The sequence below is a fragment of the Pecten maximus genome, chromosome 1 (assembly GCF_902652985.1).
Source record: "Pecten maximus chromosome 1, xPecMax1.1, whole genome shotgun sequence".
NCBI lineage: Eukaryota > Metazoa > Mollusca > Bivalvia > Pectinida > Pectinidae > Pecten > Pecten maximus.
Genome location: NC_047015.1, coordinates 36,761,667 through 36,789,347, shown reverse-complemented (window position 1 = coordinate 36,789,347; position 27,681 = coordinate 36,761,667). Strand labels below are relative to the sequence as shown.

At 38.3% G+C, this 27,681-nt stretch overlaps 1 protein-coding gene across 1 annotated transcript in view; it reads right to left on the bottom strand.

The window, feature by feature from the left end:
• Positions 1–27,681, bottom strand: part of LOC117341927 (titin-like) — a 234,759-nt gene that overhangs the window by 169,634 nt on the left and 37,444 nt on the right. Inside the window, 1 exon segment of the mRNA XM_033903835.1 lies at positions 4,469–4,570. Within this exon segment, the coding sequence (XP_033759726.1) occupies positions 4,469–4,570 (102 nt within the window).

Genomic DNA, 27,681 nt, shown 5'->3' with positions numbered 1-27,681 from the left:
TCCACTTCAACAATTTCTCACTTTTAGTGCAGTTATCATAATTATCATTCCAGGAACATTCTTTTTATCCATTTTATATTGAATTTGAATTCTTCTTATCATTTTTACTCAGCCAAACATACTACACGGTACAAAATCTCCTTTCCTTTGTGCCGAAATAGTCTTAAAAAGTTACGAGGAAATTCGGATTATGGATATACCTGTACTTAACTTGACAATCATATACGATGTCGACTCGGATAGTTCAAACTCATGCTTATTTCCTAAAGCATTATTTTGATAAATCGAACAGGTTCATCAAAATTTATTTAATTTTGTTTGACCTGACCGAAGATTTACCATACATGTACCACTAATACTTGAAAGGCCAATCACTCAATATATTGTCCATGTTAAAAAAACTACTACTGTGTTAGAAAACTAAACATAAACAAAATGTAACATTCCTCAATAAATTCAGAAAAAAATAATGGCTTTGGTTTAACTTCTATATGTTTCCTGTTTTTACTTATGCCACACAATAAATCATTTGATATTTGCTTAAATGTACCTATCCCAGCCATGACGTAATGTTATATTGATCCGATGACCTTTCCTTATTTACATAATTCATTACACATCCATCCCAAAGGGATTCATTGATCTGTTAAATGACATGCAGGGAGGAAGTACATTTCTCTCATTATTTATTCATGCAACGCTTTACTACAACAAATGTGATCTCATTTTGGCATACATTTTTATTACTGCTGATTTGCATATTACAAAGCTCATTAGTGACACTGATCATGTTAATTTCATTCTGCATGATATTGATTGGTTTGCCCTGATGTAATCCATTTCCCAATATGTTGTGGGGCACACAATCATCAAACACTCAAGCGATCCAGAAGTCTTCCAACATGAACAGGATCAATATATTGATTCTAGACACAGGCAACGAGCTGGCAACCAAATCACTAGCGGAATAATGTAGGGGTGTGTTTAGTGTGGTTGACCGACTCTATGCTGGTATTTTATCTTCGCTAATACACAAATACACATACAGGCTAAAGCAACTGTTGAGAGTAAATGCCAGCTTTACAAAAGCTATAGGACTTTTTCTTGCCTTCACTAGACAAATACACAAGCTGCAGAAGCCACGACCATTAGCGACTAGATGGGAAATGTCTATATTACATTAGAGTATTATAACCTCTTACAATTTTTGGGAGACAGAAGAATTTATTCCAATAAACACTGTCATGGTATTTTTGATGCCTTGTAATAAACATCCAGGAAACTAAGATATCTGGATTATTTTAAAATTGTCAGTACCTGTCATAACTTTCATTAAACAACATTCAGTTAGAATGTATTTGGAATGAGCAAGCTGATCGTTAATTAGACAAGATTTTCCACATCTGATGTTGAACATAACTCGACAGTACTTATAGATGGCAGATGTTGTAGCTTTCTATTTATACCTACACCAACAGGGAAAAAACTCCTCTTACAGTTTTGTGAGTTATAGATAGGAACAGTGGTGAAAGTCTGCTAACAATCCTAAATGTTCCCATCACAAACTCACGACAAAGTTCTCAAAAGTACAGTCAGCTTCACCAGACCAAAACGAATTTTCAAAAGTATTCTTCTTCTCATAATATAATAGATATTTAGGTAACTATTGAAATTTTTCATCATTAGACCTTGTTTTGCATTTTGGATGAGAATTATTTTGTGTTCTTTAGTCTTTATCACAAATGTATAGTATAGATGTGACAAAAAAACTCTAATCAAAGAAACAGGACAGTAATGTTTAAATAAGCAAGTTAGCATGATTTTTTTACCCCAAACTCTGGCTTCAATTTGCATATTTAGCGACTCAAAATAAAAATTTGAAGACAGATTCTGAAATATGTTTACCTTAATATTTTTTTATCCAACTTGAAATGAAGTTATGTTCTGTTAAGTACACAAAGCGGTGAATGTGTTGTGATCACATGTATGAGTATCTTACACAAACAACAAGATCTAGAGCTGTGGGCAGAATCAAGATTCCCATCCCCTCAATAGTACCCAGACAATCAGATTCCTGCCTCCAAGATCAAACACCAACACAAGTATTACACAATAAATCTAAGGAGAACAACATTCCGTTATGTATAACTCCATCATAACACACAGAAACCAACAACTACACACACAGTATAATGCACATCAATAATTTCCTCCAATTCCAGAAAATATTTGGCAGCTTATGTTTGTGATGTTTTGACATATAGTCATGAGTATAATATACAGGCAAAGTGCATGCTTGCAGGTACAAATGAACATATTTCCGAATCATATTTGTTTCAGATTTTTACAGAGGTAGACTTAGCATACTGCTGTAAACTGAAAACACGGGTCATAGAAATAATAAAACAATCTAACCAATTTTTATTTTCAAATTTGAGAAAGACAGTTCTGAGGTAAATTAAATAAATATAGCTATGTATCACACAAATTATCTCCTCTCCATCGACACAGGGCACACTGTCAATGGTAAAACTATTCTGGGGAATGACAGGCCACACTGTCAATGGTATAACTATTCTGAGGAATAACAGGCCACACTGTCAATGGTATAACTATTCTGAGGAGTGACAGGGCACACTGTCAATGGTATAACTATTCTGGGGAATGACAGGCCACACTGTCAATGGTATAACTATTCTGGGGAATGACAGGGCACACTGTCAATGGTATAACTATTCTGAGGAATGACAGGCCACACTGTCAATGGTATAACTATTCTGGAGAATGACAGGCCACACTGTCAATGATATAACTATTCTGGGGAATGACAGGACACACTGTCAATGGTATAACTATTCTGAGGAATGACAGGCCACACTGTCAATGGTAATAACTATTCTGTGGAATGACAGGCCACACTGTCAATGGTATAACTATTCTGGAGAATGACAGGGCACACTGTCAATGGTATAACTATTCTGGGGAATGACAGGCCACACTGTCAATGGTATAACTATTCTGGGGAATGACAGGCCACACTGTCAATGGTATAACTATTCTGAGGAATAACAGGGCACACTGTCAATGGTATAACTATTCTGGGGAATGACAGGCCACACTGTCAATGGTATAACTATTCTGAGGAATAACAGGGCACACTGTCAATGGTATAACTATTCTGAGGAATGACAGGGCACACTGTCAATGGTATAACTATTCTGAGGAATAACAGGCCACACTGTCAATGGTATAACTATTCTGGGGAATGACAGGCCACACTGTCAGTGGTATAACTATTCTGGGGAATGACAGGCCACACTGTCAATGGTATAACTATTCTGGGGAATGACAGGCCACACTGTCAATGGTATAACTATTCTGGGGAATGACAGGCCACACTGTCAATGGTATAACTATTCTGGGGAATAACAGGACACACTGTCAATGGTATAACTATTCTGAGGAATGACAGGCCACACTGTCAATGGTATAACTATTCTGAGGAATAACAGGCCACACTGTCAATGGTATAACTATTCTGAGGAATGACAGGCCACACTGTCAATGGTATAACTATTCTGAGGAATGACAGGGCACACTGTCAATGGTATAACTATTCTGAGGAATGACAGGCCACACTGTCAATGGTATAACTATTCTGAGGAATGACAGGCCACACTTTCAATGGTATAACTATTCTGGGGAATGACAGGCCACACTGTCAATGGTATAACTATTCTGGGGAATGACAGGGCACACTGTCAATGGAATAACTATTCTGGGGAATGACAGGCCACACTGTCAATGGTATAACTATTCTGAGGAATGACAGGGAACACTGACAATGGTATAACTATTCTGGGGAACGATGGGCCACACTGTCAATGGTATAACTATTCTGATGAATGACAGAGCACACTGTCAATGGTATAGGAATGGTATGGTTTCCAATCTTAGTTAAATCTTTATGGCTAGTTGACTATACCTACTCTCAATTGTTGTATCAGGTTATTAGTTTCATGTTTATAACTAGGGTAATTAGTTGTACCTACATCAATGGGTATATTAGATTATTGGTTGTGTATTTATAATAGCTGGGTATTGGTTGTACCTACATCAATGGGTTATACTAGGTTATTGGTTGTACCTACATCACTGTGTGTCATACAGAATTCAGGTAATTTGATGTTTCTTTAGGGATTTTTTAGTTGTACTCACAGGGGCTTGACTTGTTCCTATGACCCAGAATGAAACATTTAATCCAAGGGTCTGACCCCTTTGCTGTGTTAATTAGGGAATTTCCCCCGGTGATGGATGTATAGCAAATGTTTATACCTAGCATCTATTTTCATGAGCATTACTCTGTCATTTGATTGTGTTAATATTCAAACTCTGACTTGAGATATATAAATGTATTTCTGCTTTTTCACTATCCTGCTATGTAAACAGTGTCACTGTTTTGACCTACCGGGTTACTGGTGTTGATGTCGGTGCTGCCCTTCAGGTATTCTAGGACATCCTGAAGGTTCCCGTCCCTTGCTGCACGCAGAAAAACTGTGTTTCCGTCGCTCTGTAATTAAAATGATAATCATTAAATACAAATATACTGCTCAAGATTTCTGAACAATCAAACTATGACATTTATGTTTTCTCTGAGGAAATTACATTATTACACTGAGAAAAAAGTTAGAAATTTATCATGACAATTTCGACAAAGGGCTATAACTCTATATAGTGGGGTGGCACATAATTTATATACAACACTCTGCTTTCTATAAGGAAAGTTTGAGAATGATATGGAATAATAACTATTGAGTTGAGACTGAGATTTTAATGATAAGACACTGTGCCATCCTGAAATATGATGGCAGTTATAGGTGATGATGTTCTGGAACTAGAAAATATCTCCTATCCAAATTGGTATTATACCATATTTAGGATATGAACCAAATCACAACACAATAGGACCAGGGATACCTGTCACAATAGGGCCAGAGATACCTGTCACAATAGGGCCAGATATACCTGTCACAATAGGAACAGGTATACCTGTCACAATAGGGCCAGATATACCTGTCACAATAGGACCAGGGATACCTGTCACAATAGGGCCAGATATACCTGTCACAATAGGAACAGGTATACCTGTCACAATAGGGCCAGATATACCTGTCACAATAGGACCAGAGATACCTGTCACAGTAGGGACATAGATACCTGTCACAGTAGGGACATAGATACCTGTCACAATAGGGCCAGAGATACCTGTCACAATAGGGCCAGAGATACCGGTCACAATAGGGCCAGGTATACCTGTCACAATAGGGCCAGAGATACCTGTCACAATAGGGCCAGGTATACCTGTCACAATAGGGCCAGAGATACCTGTCACAATAGGGCCATGTATACCTGTCACAATAGGGCCAGGTATACCTGTCACAATAGGGCCAGAGATACCTGTCACAATAGGGCCATGTATACCTGTCACAATAGGGCCAGGTATACCTGTCATAATAGGGCCAGAGATACCTGTCACAATAGGGCCAGATATAACTGTCACAACAGGGCCAGATATAACTGTCACAATAGGACCAGAGATACCTGTCACAATAGGGCCAGGTATACCTGTCACAATAGGGCCAGGTATACCTGTCACAATAGGGCCAGGTATACCTGTCATAATAGGGCTAGAGATACCTGTCACAATAGGGCCAGATATAACTGTCACAACAGGGCCAGATATAACTGTCACAATAGGACCAGATATACCTGTCACAATAGGGCCAGAGATACCTGTCACAATAGGGCCAGAGATACCTGTCACAATAGGGCCAGAGATACCTGTCACAATAGGACCAGATATACCTGTCACAATAGGGCCAGATATACCTGTCACAATAGGGCCAGAGATACCTGTCACAATAGGGCCAGATATACCTGTCACAATAGGGCCAGAGATACCTGTCACAATAGGGCCAGAGATACCTGTCACAATAGGGCCAGAGATACCTGTCACAATAGGGCCAGATATACCTGTCACAACAGGGCCAGAGATACCTGTCACAATAGGGCCAGAGATACCTGTCACAATAGGGCCAGAGATACCTGTCACAATAGGGCCAGGTATACCTGTCACAATAGGACCAGATATACCTGTCACAATACGGCCAGAGATACCTGTCACAATAGGGCCAGATATAACTGTCACAACAGGGCCAGATATAACTGTCACAATAGGACCAGAGATACCTGTCACAATAGGGCCAGGTATACCTGTCACAATAGGGCCAGAGATACCTGTCACAACAGGGCCAGAGATACCTGTCACAATAGGGCCAGAGATACCTGTCACAACAGGGCCAGAGATACCTGTCACAATAGGGCCAGAGATACCTGTCACAATAGGGCCAGATATACCGGTCACAATAGGGCCAGAGATACTTGTCACAACAGGGCCAGAGATACCTGTCACAATAGGGTCAGAGATACCTGTCACAATAGGGCCAGGTATACCTGTCACAATAGGGCCAGGGATACCTGTCACAATAGGGTCAGGTATACCTGTCACAATAGGGTCAGGTATACCTGTCACAATAGGGCCAGGTATACCTGTCACAATAGGGCCAGGTATACCTGTCACAATAGGGTCAGGTATACCTGTCACAATAGGGTCAGGTATACCTGTCACAATAGGGCCAGAGATACCTGTCACAATAGGGCCAGGTATACCTGTCACAATAGGACCAGGGATACCTGTCACAATAGGGCCAGGTATACCTGTCACAATAGGGCCAGGTATACCTGTCACAATAGGGCCAGATATACCTGTCACAATAGGGTCAGGTATACCTGTCACAATAGGGTCAGGTATACCTGTCACAATAGGGCCAGATATACCTGTCACAATAGGGCCAGGTATACCTGTCACAATAGGGCCAGGGATACCTGTCACAATAGGGTCAGGTATACCTGTCACAATAGGGTCAGGTATACCTGTCACAATAGGGCCAGGCATACCTGTCACAATAGGGCCAGGTATACCTGTCACAATAGGGCCAGGGATACCTGTCACAATAGGACCAGAGATACCTGTCACAATAGGGTCAGAGATACCTGTCACAATAGGGCCAGGTATACCTGTCACAATAGGGCCAGGGATACCTGTCACAATAGGACCAGGGATACCTGTCACAATAGGACCAGGTATACCTGTCACAATAGGACCAGTTATACCTGTCACAATAGGGCCAGGTATACCTGTCACAATAGGACCAGGGATACCTGTCACAATAGGGCCAGGTATACCTGTCACAATAGGACCAGGGATACCTGTCACAATAGGGCCAGGTATACCTGTCACAATAGGGCCAGGTATACCTGTCACAATAGGGCCAGATATACCTGTCACAATAGGGCCAAATATACCTGTCACAATAAGGTCAGGTATACCTGTCACAATAGGACTGGGGATACCTGTCACAATAGGGCCAGATATACCTGTCACAATAGGGCCAGATATACCTGTCACAATAGGACCAGGGACACCTGTCACAATAGGGCCAGATATACCTGTCACAATAGGGCCAGATATACCTGTCACAATAGGGCCAAATATACCTGTCACAATAGGGCCAGATATACCTGTCACAATAGGACCAGGGACACCTGTCACAATACGGCCCATATTATACGATACCGTAATCATATGCTCAAATACACATTTTGTAATGAGGTAATTTAGTAATAAATCTGATATAAGAATTAATATTTTTTCAATGGTTTGAATGAACTTTGGAAAGACTTCTAGTGATGAATTATTTCTTAAGGTTTTAGTTTTTCTCTTCAACAGCTATTTTATGAGTTTGGTGAGTTTAAAGGAAACTGTGGGTAAGCACAGATTTCATGTTTGAGCATATGATAATGGTTTAAAGAACTACCTCACACATATACACAATAGAATACACAAGCAAGTATAGATGATGTTGGTCAACTAGAATGGTATCCAAATTAAAATGTCAAATTTAGTACTGATGCCGTATTTATCCCACAATCAGCACATGTCTGGTAATAAACCCACCCATGTTTATTGCAGTCCAGCGACAATGCTTACAAATTCTACTATGATAATTATACCCATCACTCATTTAAAATCAACGTTTAAACCTCGGCTCTCCCTGGGCATAGACAAAGGATCCAAATATTGATATTTCAGCTGATAAAGATGGATAATGTCTGAATAAAAACAGTTATTACTTTTCATACATTAGTATTAAATTATCATTAAAAAAATCCTAGCATAAGAGCATTTTCTAGTTTTCAACTCTCAGACATTCATACTCCAACTTGATAACAAATTAAACATGAATTCTTTCTAAATTTGCCCTACAGACATTACTAGAGAATGATCAATGTCATCATAATGTCCCATTTAATTAATTTGACATTTTCAGAGCATCAATAAAATCCATACATGGTTACTAAGGAAGCCATATTGTTATACAGTAATTACCGAAGAGTTCTCCTTGTTGCCAAGGAGATTACCCATTCCGCAATAACAGTACAGGATGTTATTATCCTATCTGTCTACTTGGTCAATTTTCTGTGTAAACAAATCAACAACAGTTACTGGTCTGTGGTCATACTGGTCAATTAGCCAGGTAATAACTGGACATTAGACATCACTAAGACAAGTGTGCACCAACCGCTACCCTCTCCATCACGGCATTCCAGTGTGTGAAATCCTCTATAAAAGTTTTTTTAGTCAGTTTCATGGGAAGATAATTCTTCTATCTGATAAGAGTTTCTGACTTAACATCTTCAAAAGGTTTTGTTTTTCAAAGCTGTTTGCTTCAAAGAATTATTGTATTCAGTATGAAACTATTTGTTCCATCTTCGATGGTGATTTGATATTATAATGAGATAACTTTAAGTCTAGGCCTAGATCTGGACCACATGTAAAACATGGTCACCATGTAGCAGGACTTTCAAATGTTTATCTAGACCCCTAAGGCAGTCTACACTTCATCAGATAGGACACATGGAACCATATATATACATATCACATCTGTTTTCAAGGTCAAACCACTGTGGTCCTGGTCAGCAGCCTGTGTCCACTCCAATTAATCCCCAAGGATATTAATCCCTTTTATATTCCAGTTTAGGGGTCACTATCAGCTCCCTTATCTGATAGGGCCGACTAATCAGCTTCCATGTGCTGCATCCTATTACCATGGTAACAATGTACTTCATCATATCATACCAGTCTTACAAAGTCATATCAACGCAGGGATTCACAATAATTCACTCCTGGGGTCCTCAATCTATTACCATTTTCAATATCAAATATCTGACAGAAATTCTGTTAGATCTGGACTCCTAACCCAGACATACAAAATGATATACAGAAAACTTGTCTACAGCTCTAGGTTTCCTAAACACCTGACAATCCTGATCAAGAACATCAAGATTTGGCATTTCCGCTCCATTCAACAGAGATTTATATCAGTCTCACACTGCAGATATAGATGTATATCCCACAGAAAAATTTTCCCAACACACAATATTTCTTTAATATAGACGACGAATATCTAAGAATCCTCTGAATCACTTCTTCAATATTAACAGTATTTCACTTTCATCAACATTTAAAAATCTTCTCAAGTTTAGATTCCATTCCACATAGGTAGGTGTTCGTATCAATGCCAACAGCGATAATACAAGTACCAGTGTGTTAATTTGTGTAAGAATGTTCAATGCCGATACACAATAACCAGTATATAGTGGTATGGTTTTTTTCTTGTATCACTCTTGAGGTTGAAAACCAGCAGGGGCAGTTTATCAAACACAGCAGTTGTCCATCATATTAAGTGGTCTCCAATGTTTCTGGACCACTGAAAGATGCACACCTCACACGAGCCAGGTGTCTCTGGTAGAAGCAAGCAAATGTCTAAAAATATGTACAGTACAAAACTATATAAAACTACAATTCCAGTTTATGAACTGTATAACTACAGTATAATATACAAGCAGCGTTGATGTAACATCATAATTATTAGAATATTTAAACATTTCCTCTTCATGCGTGATTATAGTCGCTCAAAAACATATACAGATTGTTTCATACACTGTTTGTCGACTACATAGGTAGAATTTTATCAAAGATACGCCATTATGGATGCTTCTCCTATGTTGTTTAATAAAAGTTGATTTAAGCATCATTTATACTGGCAGGTATTCTTGTATATTCAAGGATTTCATCAAACTCTTGTAGAACAGACGTTTCCCGGTAAACGGTTGTTAGTGCACATTTCATAGGCCATTTGAATTTACATGTATAAACATCCTCTTGCATTTGTTTTGTTGACGAGACATAACAACTTTCCTGTATGGAGATTTCGCTTAATAAACACTACGAAAGTCACAAACATTCAATTCCTCTTCTTATTTCATATCTTCATACAAAACTTTCCAAGACGTTCAGATCTCAGAGACGTTGAGGAAAGATATAGATTCCCGGAGAAAGTGCCTATGGGGCCTCCGGGATATTACTCACGGACGACGTGCCAAAAACAAAAATCCCTGATGATTCTAGTGTGGATTTTTGAAGACTTACAAAAAACCAAGACGATACCTTACTGAATACACACAGGCGATTTGTGTACACTTATCTATCTCAAGCACTTGATGATTTTTGCATGAATCTATTTAACAATTTGCAAAAAAGTTGACGCCAAAAATAATTCGCTGAATCACATTATAGTAGATTTTGTGCATTTCCAATCTGAGTCCCCAATGATACGGATGTGGATATTTGGGGGTAAAATCAAAAGATAAGTGCAAGAATATTCACTAAACAGGTTTGAGATCATGGTATTCCAATAGATTTTCAGTCTGTATACTATATTACAACCAATCGTGGTCTGCTACTGTATTTGTGTAAATTAAGGTGAGGGAAAACATTAGTTCTCTCATCTTCTCTCACTAATAAGCAAAGGGAAAACAGTGTGAAGAAAATGAAGGCCACTCTGAACTGGGGAGAGGGATGGAAGGTAAATTAGCTATTAACCTGCTAAGACCATCCCAGGTGCCAAGAAAACTTACCCAGGACATTCTCCATTTCTTGAGCATCGTGTTAGTACCAGCTGGGGGCAATCACAAGCTTTTGGTGTTGATAAAATCCAACAATATAAATCTAATGTAAGTTCAGTAAAATGTTGCCGTAAATTCCAATACAGGCACCATTTGGCTGGTCTATTACTAGTGTACTATTCAGAGTAATACTAGTACAGAATTTGGGGTGGACAGTTCACACCCAGATGCTTCTTGGCCTCCCTGGTGTTTTTACAGCACACACCATTTACAAAACAGCTCAGGAATAAATAAATAGTACAGGCCCCTGAGGTAATAAATATGCCTGTGGGTGACTTCTTTGGACAAGATGGCTGGCTCCCTGACAGAATAAAAAGATGGGTCGCCTAGGTAATTGAGCTTCTGTACTACTGTACCATGTATACGAAAATGCTTGTGAGCTGTAGTGTTTGTGTTCTTAGGCAGCCATGCTACTACATATGTGTAGTGAGTAATCTTGTATGTGCTAGAATGTACCCATAAAAATAGCATCAGGCATTTCCCCTTCACCCCCTCCCTACCGTTAACTCCTCCCCCTTCCTTACCCCCCTCCAACCCATCCAAAGCACATCAAGGAGACTCAGAAATCAGATGAAGGATCTGCCTACTGTGATGCTCTAAACCTTACACCTCCCCTAAATCCCATAATGGCACCATCTGTGTCCCCTATGTATTGTATTGCTGGGCTATCTGATGGGCAGATAGCCAGGGTGGGGCAGGATGCCAGACTCAAGTGTCATTCTCTGTAGTACCCGCAGGGACCTGGGTACAAATATTGTAGAGGATGTCGGAATTCCAAGGGAAAATACCAGAAACACAGGGGCTTGACATTAGGTTCATCCCAATTACAATGAAAGTGTCATCCTTAACAATGGGACATAGGTTAAATGACCAAATCTTATACAACTACCACAGGGACTAGCTAGACCTATCAAATATATGTGAAGGATTTTGTTGAAAACTAAGATACTGTATATCATATTCTTTGTGTATAAACTTTCATTGTTTTCGTGGTTGCTATGGAACCATAGATACAAACACAACACATATCATTGTATGCATTATTGCTAAATTACTGCTAGTGCTGCATGGCCATGGGCTTACCACTAAAGTTTGTACCAACAAGATATATATATGATGCACTAACGATTCATGTTATACAGTACATGCATCTTCGATTTCAGCACACTTATTAAACAACTTTATTGCAGATATCTTAATACAAATCTGTGAAGGTCTTAAAATCTAGTACGTAATGATTTCAGGTTTTTTACATTGTTTATTAAACTCTGCCAAATCATAATAATATGATATTCATAAAACAATGTTATTTCCAAAAGAAAAATTTCACTTTACAAACTTAATTTCTAAACTCTGTCATTAGCTTACATAAACAGAGGCCCATGAGCCTTATCAGTCATCTGAGTTCTGAAGTATACAGACAGATGATGTTTTAACTAAGATTCAACACATCTAACCAAGGTGACCTTGAAATTAGATTCATTTGAGCAAACTATGTAGTCATTCATCTTAAACTGGCCCTTTGTCTCTAGAATATTAAAATTATAGAAATAATTGAGCTTTATGATTTTGGTCCCTTAGAATATGCCTGATTCCTAAGTTTCAAACTAGGGGCAGACAATCTAGTTCTAGAATTTGGCTTGGAATTCTTAAAAAAAAACTTAAGGTCTGGTGGCCATGCTAGTCTACATTCATCCCAGCATACCGATTTAGAAGACATTTAAATATTTTAAAACATTTGAAAAGCTTTTGACATTGAAAGTTAGTCAAGGTCATTAATTTGTACAAACTGGCCAAATGTCATTACCCTTGGTCGCCTCTTGGATATTGAGAAGTTATTTCAATGTTTAGGACACATTAAACCCCTGTCATTTTGATAGTAGGTCAAGGTCATTCATTTGAACTAACCCGAAGCCATTCATTCTAGCATGCTATTTGTCTGATTTTGGGTAAGTTTTCGTTATAAAATGAGACGCATAATTTTCAATGTATCTCATAATGACCTTTTAATGGACGATCTGGAACTGGAAAAGTTTCACTATGCAAAATAATCTATAATGTTACTTTGCTTTAGAAATTTACAATCCGTAATTTCAAGTGTACAGTAATTTGATTGATTCCTTCCAACGGATGAGTTTTGTTTTGCTTTATCTGCTGTCAAGTCCAGTTATAATTCTGTGGGCCAGATCTGGAAATCCAGGCAATAACCTTTATCTGTTATTATTTTACCAGACCAAACATGTATAAATTTATAAAACTATTGTGCACTGATAACATAAAAGATATGGCCAATTTGGCGAAATTCATTTCCTTAAGTAATAAGAAACGAGACCGCCTGTTACAATGTTAGGCTGAATATTGAATAGTGTTGTATGTATTTTCGAAATCACTTAGAATTGAGAAATTTCCTAATATATATGTAATTAATATATAAATGTCTAGAATATATAACTACAACATGTTTGTAATCCCCTATGTACTTCTGTAATTTCCATGGCAGAATTTGTAATTTGTGAAAACAATGTACTTAATTATTGAAGTGTGAGAGATATTCCTCTACACTATTCTAGATGTAACCGACCGGTGTTCATGTGTGTGGATCAGTGTGAGTGTGTGGGTATAGGTGTGTATGTGCTGTAGTGTACATGTGTGGATTGGTGTGTGTGTGTGAGTTTGTATGTGGATCAATGTGAGTGGGTGGGTATGTGTGGATCAGTGTGGGTGTTGTGAGAATTTGTGAGGATTGTGAGGACTTGTTGTACATGTAATTTATATACTGATAAACCATGTGGTTTAAAGTAATAAAGAACTTGAACTTGAACTTGTGGGCCAGAGCTGGAAATCCAGGCAATAATCTGTATCTGTGGGCCAGATCTGGAAATTCAGGTCACAATCTGTATCCTATATTCTATGTTTTGCTAATTAGCTACATATTTGATCTACTAAATGCTGTATACGATTTACATTACATTTCTACTTAATGCTGTTGACGACTTACATTTCTACTAAATGCTGTCGATGACTTACATTTCTACTAAATGCTGTCGATGACTTACATTACATTTCTACTAAATGCTGTTGATGACTTACATTTCTACTAAATGCTGTTGATGACTTACATTACATTTCTACTAAATGCTGTTGATGACTTACATTTCTACTAAACGATGTTGACAGCTTGCATGGTTTAATAAAATATAATTAGCAGGATGTTACACCATCATATGTTGGCAGAAATTGATTAAAGCTACCGGAGAGTTAATATTATGAAAATTGATCAAATTTAACAACAGCACAACAATTCATTTGATATAAGAGTCATCTAAGATTGGTAAAATTACAATGAAATTTTCTTTATTTTTTCATTGAAGATATTAATTTTTATCAACAAGTAACAACTAGTAATTTTCCTTTTTTAATTCAAATATGATGACAGGCTAATTAATTTAATTTAATTCAATTTGTTGATAAAAACTGGTTAAAGTTATTCTAAAATTAAAACATTCATGGAAAAATTAAATGCAACTCTATCTTTTTCATCATAAGAACGAATAGTCCTTGATGGATCAAGATGGGTTATATTGACCTGTATAGAAAAGCATTTATTTTATGGAGCGAGTCATAACAACACCACTTTACCTGCTACTCATTACTAGAGGATCAATACCAGTTTCACAGACATGAATGACTTGGTTTACTAGCTCTTTGTTTGACGACAGATGGCAGGTCTCCCCAGGTAATAAGTCAGATGGCAGGTCTCCCCAGGTAATAAGTCCAGACAGGTGAGTCACCATCAATAATTCTCATCAGTGTGAGGGGAGGAGAGAGGGAAGAGGGGGTCAGGTGCAATGTACACAAACATAATGAAGAGTTCACACTCATGGAGCCTGATGTTGGGGATCAATATAGACACATACATGTAAATGGCAAGATACTGTACACTGTCAACAGTGATTACCACACACAGGAAAATGTCTATAGTATTGTAACAGAACTATATACTGATAACAGGTCACCAGGTTTGGTTGTGGGAATTCCCCTCTCACTGATATACCAATATCTTTAGGTGACAACCCCCTCCCCCCCCCCCCCCCCCCCCCCCCCCCCCCCCTCCCCAACTAAAGAATGAATCAAGGATCAGGGAATACACATCAGTAGTAAGGATATCAAATTTCTCATGGTTACACCCTTGACAATAATCGTTATTTTTTTCTTCGCCTTAAACTTCCCCCCAGATTAATTAAGAGATGTAAAGTCTTGTCAGTCTCATCACAGCTTTTCCAGACGTGTCACATGTTCAGATCAATGAAATCATTCACACCAATGAACAAATATTATGAAAGATTGAAAAGAAATTAATCAGAATTCTTTAATTGAGTTTTGACGCCTATGAAATGAGATTTACATGGCATATTGGAAATCTGCATTCACTAGTGATAGTCAACACTAGTGGTGATTCATCCTTCGGCCAGATCAATGCTGAGTGATTACATCAAGACAGCACTGTAGGGACCTTGTACAGTACACACATTAGTCACAAACATCCGTATTTACCGGATTTTACTGTGGGGAAGAGAGGGAGGGAGAAGAGGGTTACAAAATACAAGTTGTCGATATGCTAGTAAATTAGAATTGGCACAAGCAGTATTTGATCTTTGTTACACAATATTGTCTTATCCTGCCATGAGTCAGACTTCTGTGTACATACAAAATGCTTCACATATCAGACCGTAACTGAATGCTTCACATGTCAGATGGGAATTAAATAAATGCTCCACATACCAAATGGAAAATTAATGCTTCACATATCAGGTGGGAGCTGAATGCTTCACATGTTAGATGGGAATTAAATAACTAAATGCTTCACATACCAGATGGGAGCTGAATGCTTCACATATCATATGGGAATTAGCTTTAAATGCTTCACATATCAGATGGAAACTAAATATTTCACATATCATAACTGGATGTAACACAAACACCAACAGTTGAGACTTTCTCATGGCAGTATGATTCACATATAAGATGGGAAGTTTGACAGTCTAACATAATGTAGAGTTCAAATATGTGATAGATGGTTGTATGATAGGGTAGTTGGATTGGGACTATGGGTAATATACCAGTTACTATTGCTATCAGCCTTCACAAACCAGATAATGTCAAGGGACAGCTTCACATATCTTGATTGCCAGATATCTAATGGTAAGACACAAAGCTCATTAATTGCCCGGTATCGATCATACTAGCTAAATGTTAACTACATGTACATGCAGCCTTAACATATTGAGACACTTTTCCCTGACCTACAGAATGGAGACTGGAAGTAAGTATTATGGATGGACCATTAAAAAATTTCTAAAGAACGCCACTGCATTACGGAAAATTTTGTGTTAAAAAGCAAAATCATGCATAGCCGATCTATGTTGGTTTATCTATTCTAGAGCAATGAAACAAAATTGACAATAAATTATTCATTCTGATGATATCTACACAGATAATTCAGAATCAAGCTATGTTACATTAAGAAATTATTTTAAGACTAACTATTTTTATTTTAAAAAGCCTTATATTTTCAGGGTCGAACAATGAGATATTTATGTATTTTGTCAATTTTGATTTCATATCAAGGTCAAGGTTACATCAAACTCAAGGTGAATGTATGTACCACAACACAGATATACTATGTTCACATACCAGATTATCCTTCACCTGAAATTCAAATTGTTCTTTCTTCCATCAAACTAATAATTGCTTGATAGTAAATATTTATTGATTTCTTTTTCTTCCACTTTATCTATAAAAACCCTTCCATTTTAAATATCTCACATTACATTGTAGATACATCAAATGTCTGACCTGGGGCAAACGATATGTATCACAGAACATGATATGTATCACAGAACACGATATGTATCACAGAACATGATAATAAACATGATTGGTTGGTGATCTCTTCACAAGAACTATCAAAATGGCCTCTCATCCTATGTATACATGGGCATTTAAAGCTGTCTGTCCCCAGCTGTTGTAGTTAAATGTCATTGTATTTACTAAACAACAATAACACCAACCAAACAGTCATACAACTACAGACCGTGTGCCTTTATTCCTCCAGCTAACCCTCAGTTCACATTTGGTATGCAAGCATACTAACTGATATTGATTTTTCGAAATATGTACGGAAATGTAGAAAGACTACCATGCAAAAGCTGTTACTGAAAAAATATCCCCAGATTAATTCTAACAGTCAATTTGGTTAGAAAAAATTGCTCAATGTTTGATTATTTTCTGTACAAAAGCAATATTTAACTTGGAGAAAAAGTCCGGTCTTGTGCAAGGACCATCTCCACCTGCATATGTAATGAGCAGACATCAGGTCAACTCTTCCTGACATCCGTACAACAAGTGTTGGTTGTGTTCCACAATTTCATGTTCCAGGTCGCTTCATGACGACCATTTTACTGTCAAAACGAGGAAAAACATCATCAGAAAACAGATAGAGACTTACCATTCTGCTTCCTGCGCACAAACAGCGCTCATTCCCAAAAAATCCTTTTAAAGACTTATGTCGGCATTATGACGAACAGAATACAAAGCCACTCTGCAGATACTGTGTCCAAGGCTCTGATTGGTTACTGATGAGAGAATGTCTACTGCTGCAGCAGCAAGTGTTCATACATTAAAAATCAATAGGAAAGGAAACTGCTGTGTTGTAGGGTAAAGCTGATCAATACTCATTCTCAGTACACACAAAACAGCCTCCGAAACAAACAAAAACATCACCAATAAAAATATGTCATCATTTTTCAGAAAATGCACATCATATTTGTTAGATGTCTATATTTGGTATTAAACATCACAGAGTAAGGCAACAGGATTAGGCAGAAGAGGACTACTTGTGTGATAACATTATCAGACTTTGTCACTATTGGTTTTTGTAGGGATGAATAATGCAGACAGAGTAGGGATATGGTTAGGTTTGCTTGGGACCACTGGGGTCTCCAACAATCAATAAGTCCCCGTGTCATTGATTTTTGTCCAGCATTCAGAATAAATTGACACAATTCCATCCAGTGTTTATTTATACCAATCTCAAAGATAGGTACCAATCTAAACTACTGTAGGGAGACACCCAAGTCAATCCTTGGAAGGGGTACCAATTCAATCCTTGGTAGGGACACCAATTCAAACTTTGGTAGGGGTACCGATTCAAACCTTAGTGGGGATACAAATTCAAGCCTAAGTGGGGATACAAATGAAAAACCTTGGTTTGGGTACTAATTCAAACCTTGGTAGGGGTACCAATTCAAACCTTGGTTGGGGTACCAATTCAAACTATGGTAGAGATACCAATTCAATCCTTGGTGGGGTGGGGATAAAAATTCAAATTATGCTAGGGATACCAATTCAATCCTTGGTGGGGGTACCAATTCAATCCTTTGTGGGGGTACCAATTTAATCCTTGGTGGGGGTACCAATTCAATCCTTTGTGGGGGTACCAATTCAATCCTTTGTGGGGGTACCAATTCAATCCTTTGTGGGGGTACCAATTCAAACTATGGTAGAGATACCAATTCAATCCTTGGTGGGGTGGGGGATAAAAATTCAAATTATGCTAGGGATACCAATTCAATCCTTGGTGGGGGTACCAATTCAATCCTTTGTGGGGGTACCAATTTAATCCTTGGTGGGGGTACCAATTCAATCCTTTGTTGGGGTACCAATTCAATCCTTTGTGGGGGTACCAATTTAATCCTTGGTGGGGGTACCAATTCAATCCTTTGTGGGGGTACCAATTCAATCCTTTGTGGGGGTACCAATTTAATCCTTGGTGGGGGTACCAATTCAATCCTTTGTGGGGGTACCAATTCAAACTATGGTAGAGATACCAATTCAATCCTTGGTGGGGTGGGGATAAAAATTCAAATTATGCTAGGGATACCAATTCAATCCTTGGTGGGGGTACCAATTCAATCCTTTGTGGGGGTACCAATTTAATCCTTGGTGGGGGTACCAATTCAATCCTTGGTGGGGGTACCAATTCAATCCTTTGTGGGGGTACCAATTTAATCCTTGGTGGGGGTACCAATTCAATCCTTTGTGGGGGTACCAATTCAATCCTTTGTGGGGGTACCAATTCAATCCTTTGTGGGGGTACCAATTTAATCCTTGGTGGGGGTACCAATTCAATCCTTTGTGGGGGTACCAATTCAATCCTTTGTGGGGGTACCAATTCAATCCTTTGTGGGGGTACCAATTCAATCCTTTGTGGGGGTACCAATTCAATCCTTTGTGGGGGTACCAATTCAATCCTTTGTGGGGGTACCAATTCAATCCTTTGTGGGGGTACCAATTCAATCCTTTGTGGGGGTACCAATTTAAACCAATAAGGTGGTTAAATCAATTTAGACTTATAATGGATAACTACTACTCCCATTACCCATCATTTAACCATGACAATTAATTAATACAATATAAATGGCACCTATTGTTTTGGAATATACATGTAGCACCTGACTTAACACATGTTTGGTAGTCCAGACAATATATGTCTCATCAGAGGGATGCTTTTGGTTACCATGACAGCCAAATGACATCTATATAATGTTTTGGAAAATAGAACCATTGTATTTACTATCCTTCAAAACTCTTATACACATTGTATACAAATTTTAAGCTTAATTGGATAATATGTCAATGTTGGCCAATCAGAAGGCTCCATTATGTTTCCATAGCAATGGCTCTGATGTCTAAAATGATAGGCATCAATTGATTAGTTTTGAACAATGTCTGTTTCACCTAGTAGCTAGTAGTGTAATGCATCCATGACCATTAATCTTTGACCCTATGACCTCTGAAGTTTGTCAGAAATGTGAGTTACATCCATGCCTACAATAATACTCCAATGTACTATACAAAATACTAACTGTTTCCAAGATAACTATTACCATAAGGACTGTTTCACTTAATGGCATCAAGGACCATAGCATGTTATGGCCATAACTCCAGTAAAAATGGATGGCATTCAGGGAGACACAGGAACATGTGTGTGGAAAGTGTTGTTGAAATCCATGCATAATCCTGGGAGGAGTATAGTCAGTACAAAGCTGTGTCAACCAACAGACTGACAGACACATAATTCCAGTACACTCCCTGTTTTTGTTGCACATTCTATAACTATGGTGGGCTACCAATTTAAACCATGATGCTGGGAGGTAGCAATTCAGCACAGGACACTATGATCACAATAAAGGGCCAAGTTTATACACTCTGACCAAGGGCAGGTTCAGCTGAAACCAGGGCAGGTCACCTCAAACTGGCTCATGTACAACTAGATTATAGGTGGGTAGGTTCAGCTGAAACCAGGACAGGTCACCTCAAACTGGCTCATTTATAACTAAATTATAGGTGGACAAGTTCAGCTGAAACCAGGACAGGTCACCTCAAACTGGCTCATTTACAACTAAATTATAGGTGGACAGGTTCAGCTGAAACCAGGGCAGGTCACCTCAAACTGGCTCATGTACAACTAGATTATAGGTGGGTAGGTTCAGCTGAAACCAGGACAGGTCACCTCAAACTGGCTCATTTATAACTAAATTATAGGTGGACAGGTTCAGCTGAAACCAGGACAGGTCACCTCAAACTGGCTCATTTACAACTAAATTATAGGTGGGTAGGTTCAGCTGAAACCAGGGCAGGTCACCTCAAACTGGCTCATGTACAACTAGATTATAGGTGGGTAGGTTCAGCTGAAACCAGGACAGGTCACCTCAAACTGGCTCATTTATAACTAAATTATAGGTGGACAGGTTCAGCTGAAACCAGGACAGGTCACCTCAAACTGGCTCATTTACAACTAAATTCTAGGTGGGTAGGTCATTGGGGGAAATCAACCCACTGGAGGAATAATACATTCAATCAGAGTTAAGAGGTACAAAGCTATAGTAACTCTGTATTATAACCCAGGATACAGTCAAACCTGTCTGAAGACAGTCACTATAGACAGGTTACAAGATTATCATACCAACCAGCTGATTTTGAACACCAAAAGTCACTTGATTTTTGCACATACAGTGTATATGGTTGTATTGGTTTGTTTTTGTTTAACGTCCTATTAACAGCCAGGGTCATTTAAAGATGTGCCAGGTTTTAGAGGTGGAGGAAAGCCGCAGTATCCGGAGAAAAACCACCGGCCTATGGTCAGTACCTGGCAACTGCCCCATGAAGGTTTCGAACTGGTCGTGACACCTTATCCACTTGGCCATCGCAGCCCCTTGCACATAAATATATATATTTATATGTATAATATCATATCACATTCAGTACATGTGCAAGTTATCAAACAGAATGGAAAACTTTTAAAAATAAACAGCAATGGTCGAACCTGCTCTTATGACCATCAGTATATGTGTAGGATACCCTGTCTGTGCTGGGGCTCTAACTAACCACCTATCACTCTCAAGGCAAACACCTTACCACTAGGCTAAGGGGAAATTCCCACTAGTCTGAGCTAGTAAGGTGGGCTTGTACTCTCTACTTTAACATTTTGTAACAATCATAACTGTCCATGTTATTACTGAGAAGGCTTAGATAGACTTTGCCTGATGCCCCATCCTTTTGCATTTGCAATGAAATTGGTTGAAATTGAAATTGAAGAAGAAAAAATGAAAATGCCATAATAAAGTTCTGAATTTATTTTTGTCAAAGTTGTTGTGCAGAACTATTTGTCATGCATTCCAAGGGTGTAGCCAGGCAGAGACATCTGTGGACAGGGAGCTGATTGGAAGGGTGAGTCAGAACCTCTGTATCACTACTGTAGAAATCCCTGCCAGCCTCACATTGATTTTGTTCAGTTAGACCAACAATTCCAATATACCCCCGGAATGTTCCTTAAATTGTAGACAACCAATTCCAACACAGACAATATGGCTTGTCAAAACCAAATGATGAAGTCTTTTATGAATTGATATGAAACATTGTAAATCCTGTATATTAATCTTAATATGATAATTCTGCTGACATTTTCTGCTCAACCTACATAAGGGTTACCCTTTCCCTGTCATACATGTACCTATATATACATAAGGGTTACCCTTTTCCTGTCATACCTACATAAGGGTTACCCTTTTCCTGTCATACCTATATATACATAAGGGTTACCCTTTTCCTGTCATACCTACATAAGGGTTACCTTTTTCCTGTCATACCTATATATACATAAGGGTAACCATTTTCTTGTCATACCTACATAAGGGTTACCCTTTTCCTGTCATACCTATATATACATAAGGGTTACCCTTTTCCTGTCATACCTACATAAGGGTTACCCTTTTCCTGTCATACCTACATAAGGGTTACCCTTTTCCTGTCATACCTATATATACATAAAAGTTATCATTTTCCTGTCATACCTATATATACATAAGGGTTACCCTTTTCCTGTCATACCTACATAAGGGTTACCCTTTTCCTGTCATACCTAAATAAGGGTTACTCTTTTCCTGTCATACCTACATAAGGGTTACCCTTTTCCTGTCATACCTACATAAGGGTTACCCTTTTCCTGTCATACCTACATAAGGGTAACCATTTTCCTGTCATACCTATATAAGGGTTACCCTTTTCCTGTCATACCTATATATACATAAGGGTTACCCTTTTCCTGTCATACCTACATAAGGGTTACCATTTTCCTGTCATACCTACATAAGGGTTACCCTTTTCCTGTCATATACCTATATATACATAAGGGTTACCATTTTCCTGTCATACCTATATATACATAAGGGTTACCCTTTTCCTGTCATACCTACATAAGGGTAACCATTTTCCTGTCATACCTACATAAGGGTTACCCTTTTCCTGTCATACCTACATAAGGGTTACTCTTTTCCTGTCATACCTACATAAGGGTTACCCTTTTCCTGTCATACCTACATAAAGGTTACTCTTTTCCTGTCATACTTACATAAGGGTTACCATTTTTCTGACATACCTAGATAAGAGTTACCTTTTCCTGTCATACCTACATAAGGGTTACTCTTTTCCTGTCATACTTACATAAGGGTTACCATTTATCTGACATACCTAGATAAGGGTTATCATTTTTCTGACATACCTACATATTAAGGGTTACCCTTTTCCTGTCATACCTATAAAGAGTGATCCAAACATGTACATAATATGATCCAGCTATATACCAAATTGCATTGTTGGAGTACTTTTAATACCAACTTTTATTACATTTTTACTAGTGAAATATCAAAATTATTCATTCTATAAAAGTGATATTTTTCACTAGTGAAGAATATCATATTTTTCACTAGTGAAAAATATCACTTTTGCTGATTTGACCAATCAAATTCAAGATTAGAAAATACCAAAATAATTGACCAATCAGAAAGCCTGACATATATGCAGCACCTGGACAGGGGAAACTACTGTTTTTGTTTACAAATTATCGCTGTAGTCCTAGTTAGCATACGGGGTAGGGTTTTCGTTGATGAAAAATGTAATAAACAGAATATCTAACAGTGTCTTCAGTAATACCAAATATATTTCACTCGTGTGGCTAATATTTTGATATTTTTCACTCGTGCAGCGCACTCATGAAAAATATCAAAATATTAGCCCCACTCGTGAAATATATTTGGTATTACTGAAGACACTGTTAGATATCCTCTATTTATATATGCTACATTGATGAAAAAGACTAAAAAATTTTGCAGAAATACAAAGATTTCTATTTAAAGATATTGTGTTTGAGTTAGGGACAACCTGTTTTAAGTTGTGCAATAATCAATTCATATTTAAATGATTTCATGTAAATTCTCAAAATCTGCCAATGTCATGCTTTGTACCAAAAATTCCATTCCATATCAATATGTGATAACTTCCTGCAATCATTTTACAGTAGGACCTGTATCAAAGTCATCAATAAAGGCCTTGTACAGTAGGACCTGTATTAGGTCATCAATAAAGGCCTTGTACAGTAGGACCTGTATTAAGGTCATCAATAAAGGCCTTGTACAGTAGGACCTGTATTAAGGTCATCAATAAAGGCCTTGTACAGTAGGACCTGTATTAAGGTCATCAATAAAGGCCTTGTACAGTAGGACCTGTATTAAGGTCATCAATAAAGGCCTTGTACAGTAGGACCTGTATTAAGGTCATCAATAAAGGCCTTGTACCGTAGGGACCTGTATTAAGGTCATCAATAAAGGCCTTGTACAGTAGGACCTGTATTAAGTCATCAATAAAGGCCTTGTACAGTAGGACCTGTATTAAGGTCATCAATAAAGGCCTTGTACAGTAGGACCTGTATTGAGGTCATCAATAAAGGCCTTGTACAGTAGGACCTGTATTAAGGTCATCAATAAAGGCCTTGTACAGTAGGACCTGTATCAAAGTCATCAATAAAGGCCTTGTACAGTAGGACCTGTATTAAGGTCATCAATAAAGGCCTTGTACAGTAGGACCTGTATTAAGGTCATCAATAAAGGCCTTGTACAGTAGGACCTGTATTAAGGTCATCAATAAAGGCCTTGTACAGTAGGACCTGTATTAAGGTCATCAATAAAGGCCTTGTACAGTAGGACCTGTATTAAAGTCATCAATAAAGGCCTTGTACAGTAGGACCTGTATTAAGGTCATCAATAAAGGCCTTGTACAGTAGGACCTGTATTAAGGTCATCAATAAAGGCCTTGTACAGTAGGACCTGTATTAAAGGTCATCAATAAAGGCCTTGTACAGTAGGACCTGTATTAAGGTCATCAATAAAGGCCTTGTACAGTAGGACCTGTATTAAGGTCATCAATAAGGCCTAATGTACAGTAGGACCTGTATTGAGGTCATCAATAATGGCCTTGTACAGTAGGACCTGTATTGAGGTCATCAATAAAGGCCTTGTACAGTAGGACCTGTATTAAGGTCATCAATAAAGGCCTTGTACAGTAGGACCTGTATTAAGGTCATCAATAAGGCCTAATGTACAGTAGGACCTGTATTAAAGTCATCAATAAAGGCCTAATGTACAGTAGGACCTGTATTAAAGGTCATCAATAAAGGCCTTGTACAGTAGGACCTGTATTAAAGTCATCAATAAAGGCCTTGTACAGTAGGACCTGTATTAAGGTCATCAATAAAGGCCTTGTACAGTAGGACCTGTATTGAGGTCATCAATAAAGGCCTTGTACAGTAGGACCTGTATTAAGGTCATCAATAATGGCCTTGTACAGTAGGACCTGTATTAAGGTCATCAATAAGGCCTTGTACAGTAGGACCTGTATTAAAGTCATCAATAAAGGCCTTGTACAGTAGGACCTGTATTGAGGTCATCAATAATGGCCTTGTACAGTAGGACCTGTATTGAGGTCATCAATAAAGGCCTTGTACAGTAGGACCTGTATTAAGGTCATCAATAAAGGCCTTGTACAGTAGGACCTGTATTAAGGTCATCAATAAAGGCCTTGTACAGTAGGACCTGTATTAAGGTCATCAATAAAGGCCTTGTACAGTAGGACCTGTATTAAGGTCATCAATAAAGGCCTTGTACAGTAGGACCTGTATTAAGGTCATCAATAAAGGCCTTGTACAGTAGGACCTGTATTAAAGTCATCAATAAAGGCCTTGTACAGTAGGACCTGTATTAAGGTCATCAATAATGGCCTTGTACAGTAGGACCTGTATTAAGGTCATCAATAAAGGCCTTGTACAGTAGGACCTGTATTAAGGTCATCAATAAAGGCCTTGTACAGTAGGACCTGTATTAAGGTCATCAATAAAGGCCTTGTACAGTAGGACCTGTATTAAAGTCATCAATAAAGGCCTTGTACAGTAGGACCTGTATTAAGGTCATCAATAAAGGCCTTGTACAGTAGGACCTGTATTAAGGTCATCAATAAGGCCTAATGTACAGTAGGACCTGTATTGGGGTCATCAATAAAGGCCTTGTACAGTAGGACCTGTATTAAGGTCATCAATAAAGGCCTTGTACAGTAGGACCTGTATTAAGGTCATCAATAAAGGCCTTGTACAGTAGGACCTGTATTAAGGTCATCAATAAAGGCCTTGTACAGTAGGACCTGTATTAAGGTCATCAATAAAGGCCTTGTACAGTAGGACCTGTATTAAGGTCATCAATAAAGGCCTTGTACAGTAGGACCTGTATTAAGGTCATCAATAAAGGCCTTGTACAGTAGGACCTGTATTGAGGTCATCAATAAAGGCCTTGTACAGTAGGACCTGTATTAAGGTCATCAATAAAGGCCTTGTACAGTAGGACCTGTATTAAGGTCATCAATAAAGGCCTTGTACAGTAGGACCTGTATTAAGGTCATCAATAAAGGCCTTGTACAGTAGGACCTGTATTAAGGTCATCAATAAAGGCCTTGTACAGTAGGACCTGTATTAAGGTCATCAATAAAGGCCTTGTACAGTAGGACCTGTATTAAGGTCATCAATAAAGGCCTTGTACAGTAGGACCTGTATTAAAGTCATCAATAAAGGCCTTGTACAGTAGGACCTGTATTAAGGTCATCAATAAAGGCCTTGTACAGTAGGACCTGTATTAAGGTCATCAATAAAGGCCTTGTACAGTAGGACCTGTATTAAGGTCATCAATAAAGGCCTTGTACAGTAGGACCTGTATTGAGGTCATCAATAAAGGCCTTGTACAGTAGGACCTGTATTAAGGTCATCAATAAAGGCCTTGTACAGTAGGACCTGTATTAAGGTCATCAATAAAGGCCTTGTACAGTAGGACCTGTATTAAGGTCATCAATAAAGGCCTTGTACAGTAGGACCTGTATTAAGGTCATCAATAAAGGCCTTGTACAGTAGGACCTGTATTGAGGTCATCAATAAAGGCCTTGTACAGTAGGACCTGTATTAAGGTCATCAATAAAGGCCTTGTACAGTAGGACCTGTATTAAGGTCATCAATAAAGGCCTTGTACAGTAGGACCTGTATTAAGGTCATCAATAAAGGCCTTGTACAGTAGGACCTGTATTAAGGTCATCAATAAAGGCCTTGTACAGTAGGACCTGTATTAAGGTCATCAATAAAGGCCTTGTACAGTAGGACCTGTATTAAGGTCATCAATAAAGGCCTTGTACAGTAGGACCTGTATTAAGGTCATCAATAAAGGCCTTGTACAGTAGGACCTGTATTAAGGTCATCAATAAAGGCCTTGTACAGTAGGACCTGTATTAAGGTCATCAATAAAGGCCTTGTACAGTAGGACCTGTATTAAGGTCATCAATAAAGGCCTTGTACAGTAGGACCTGTATTAAGGTCATCAATAATGGCCTTGTACAGTAGGACCTGTATTAAGGTCATCAATAAAGGCCTTGTACAGTAGGACCTGTATTAAGGTCATCAATAAAGGCCTTGTACAGTAGGACCTGTATTAAGGTCATCAATAAAGGCCTTGTACAGTAGGACCTGTATTAAGTCATCAATAAAGGCCTTGTACAGTAGGACCTGTATTAAGGTCATCAATAAAGGCCTTGTACAGTAGGACCTGTATT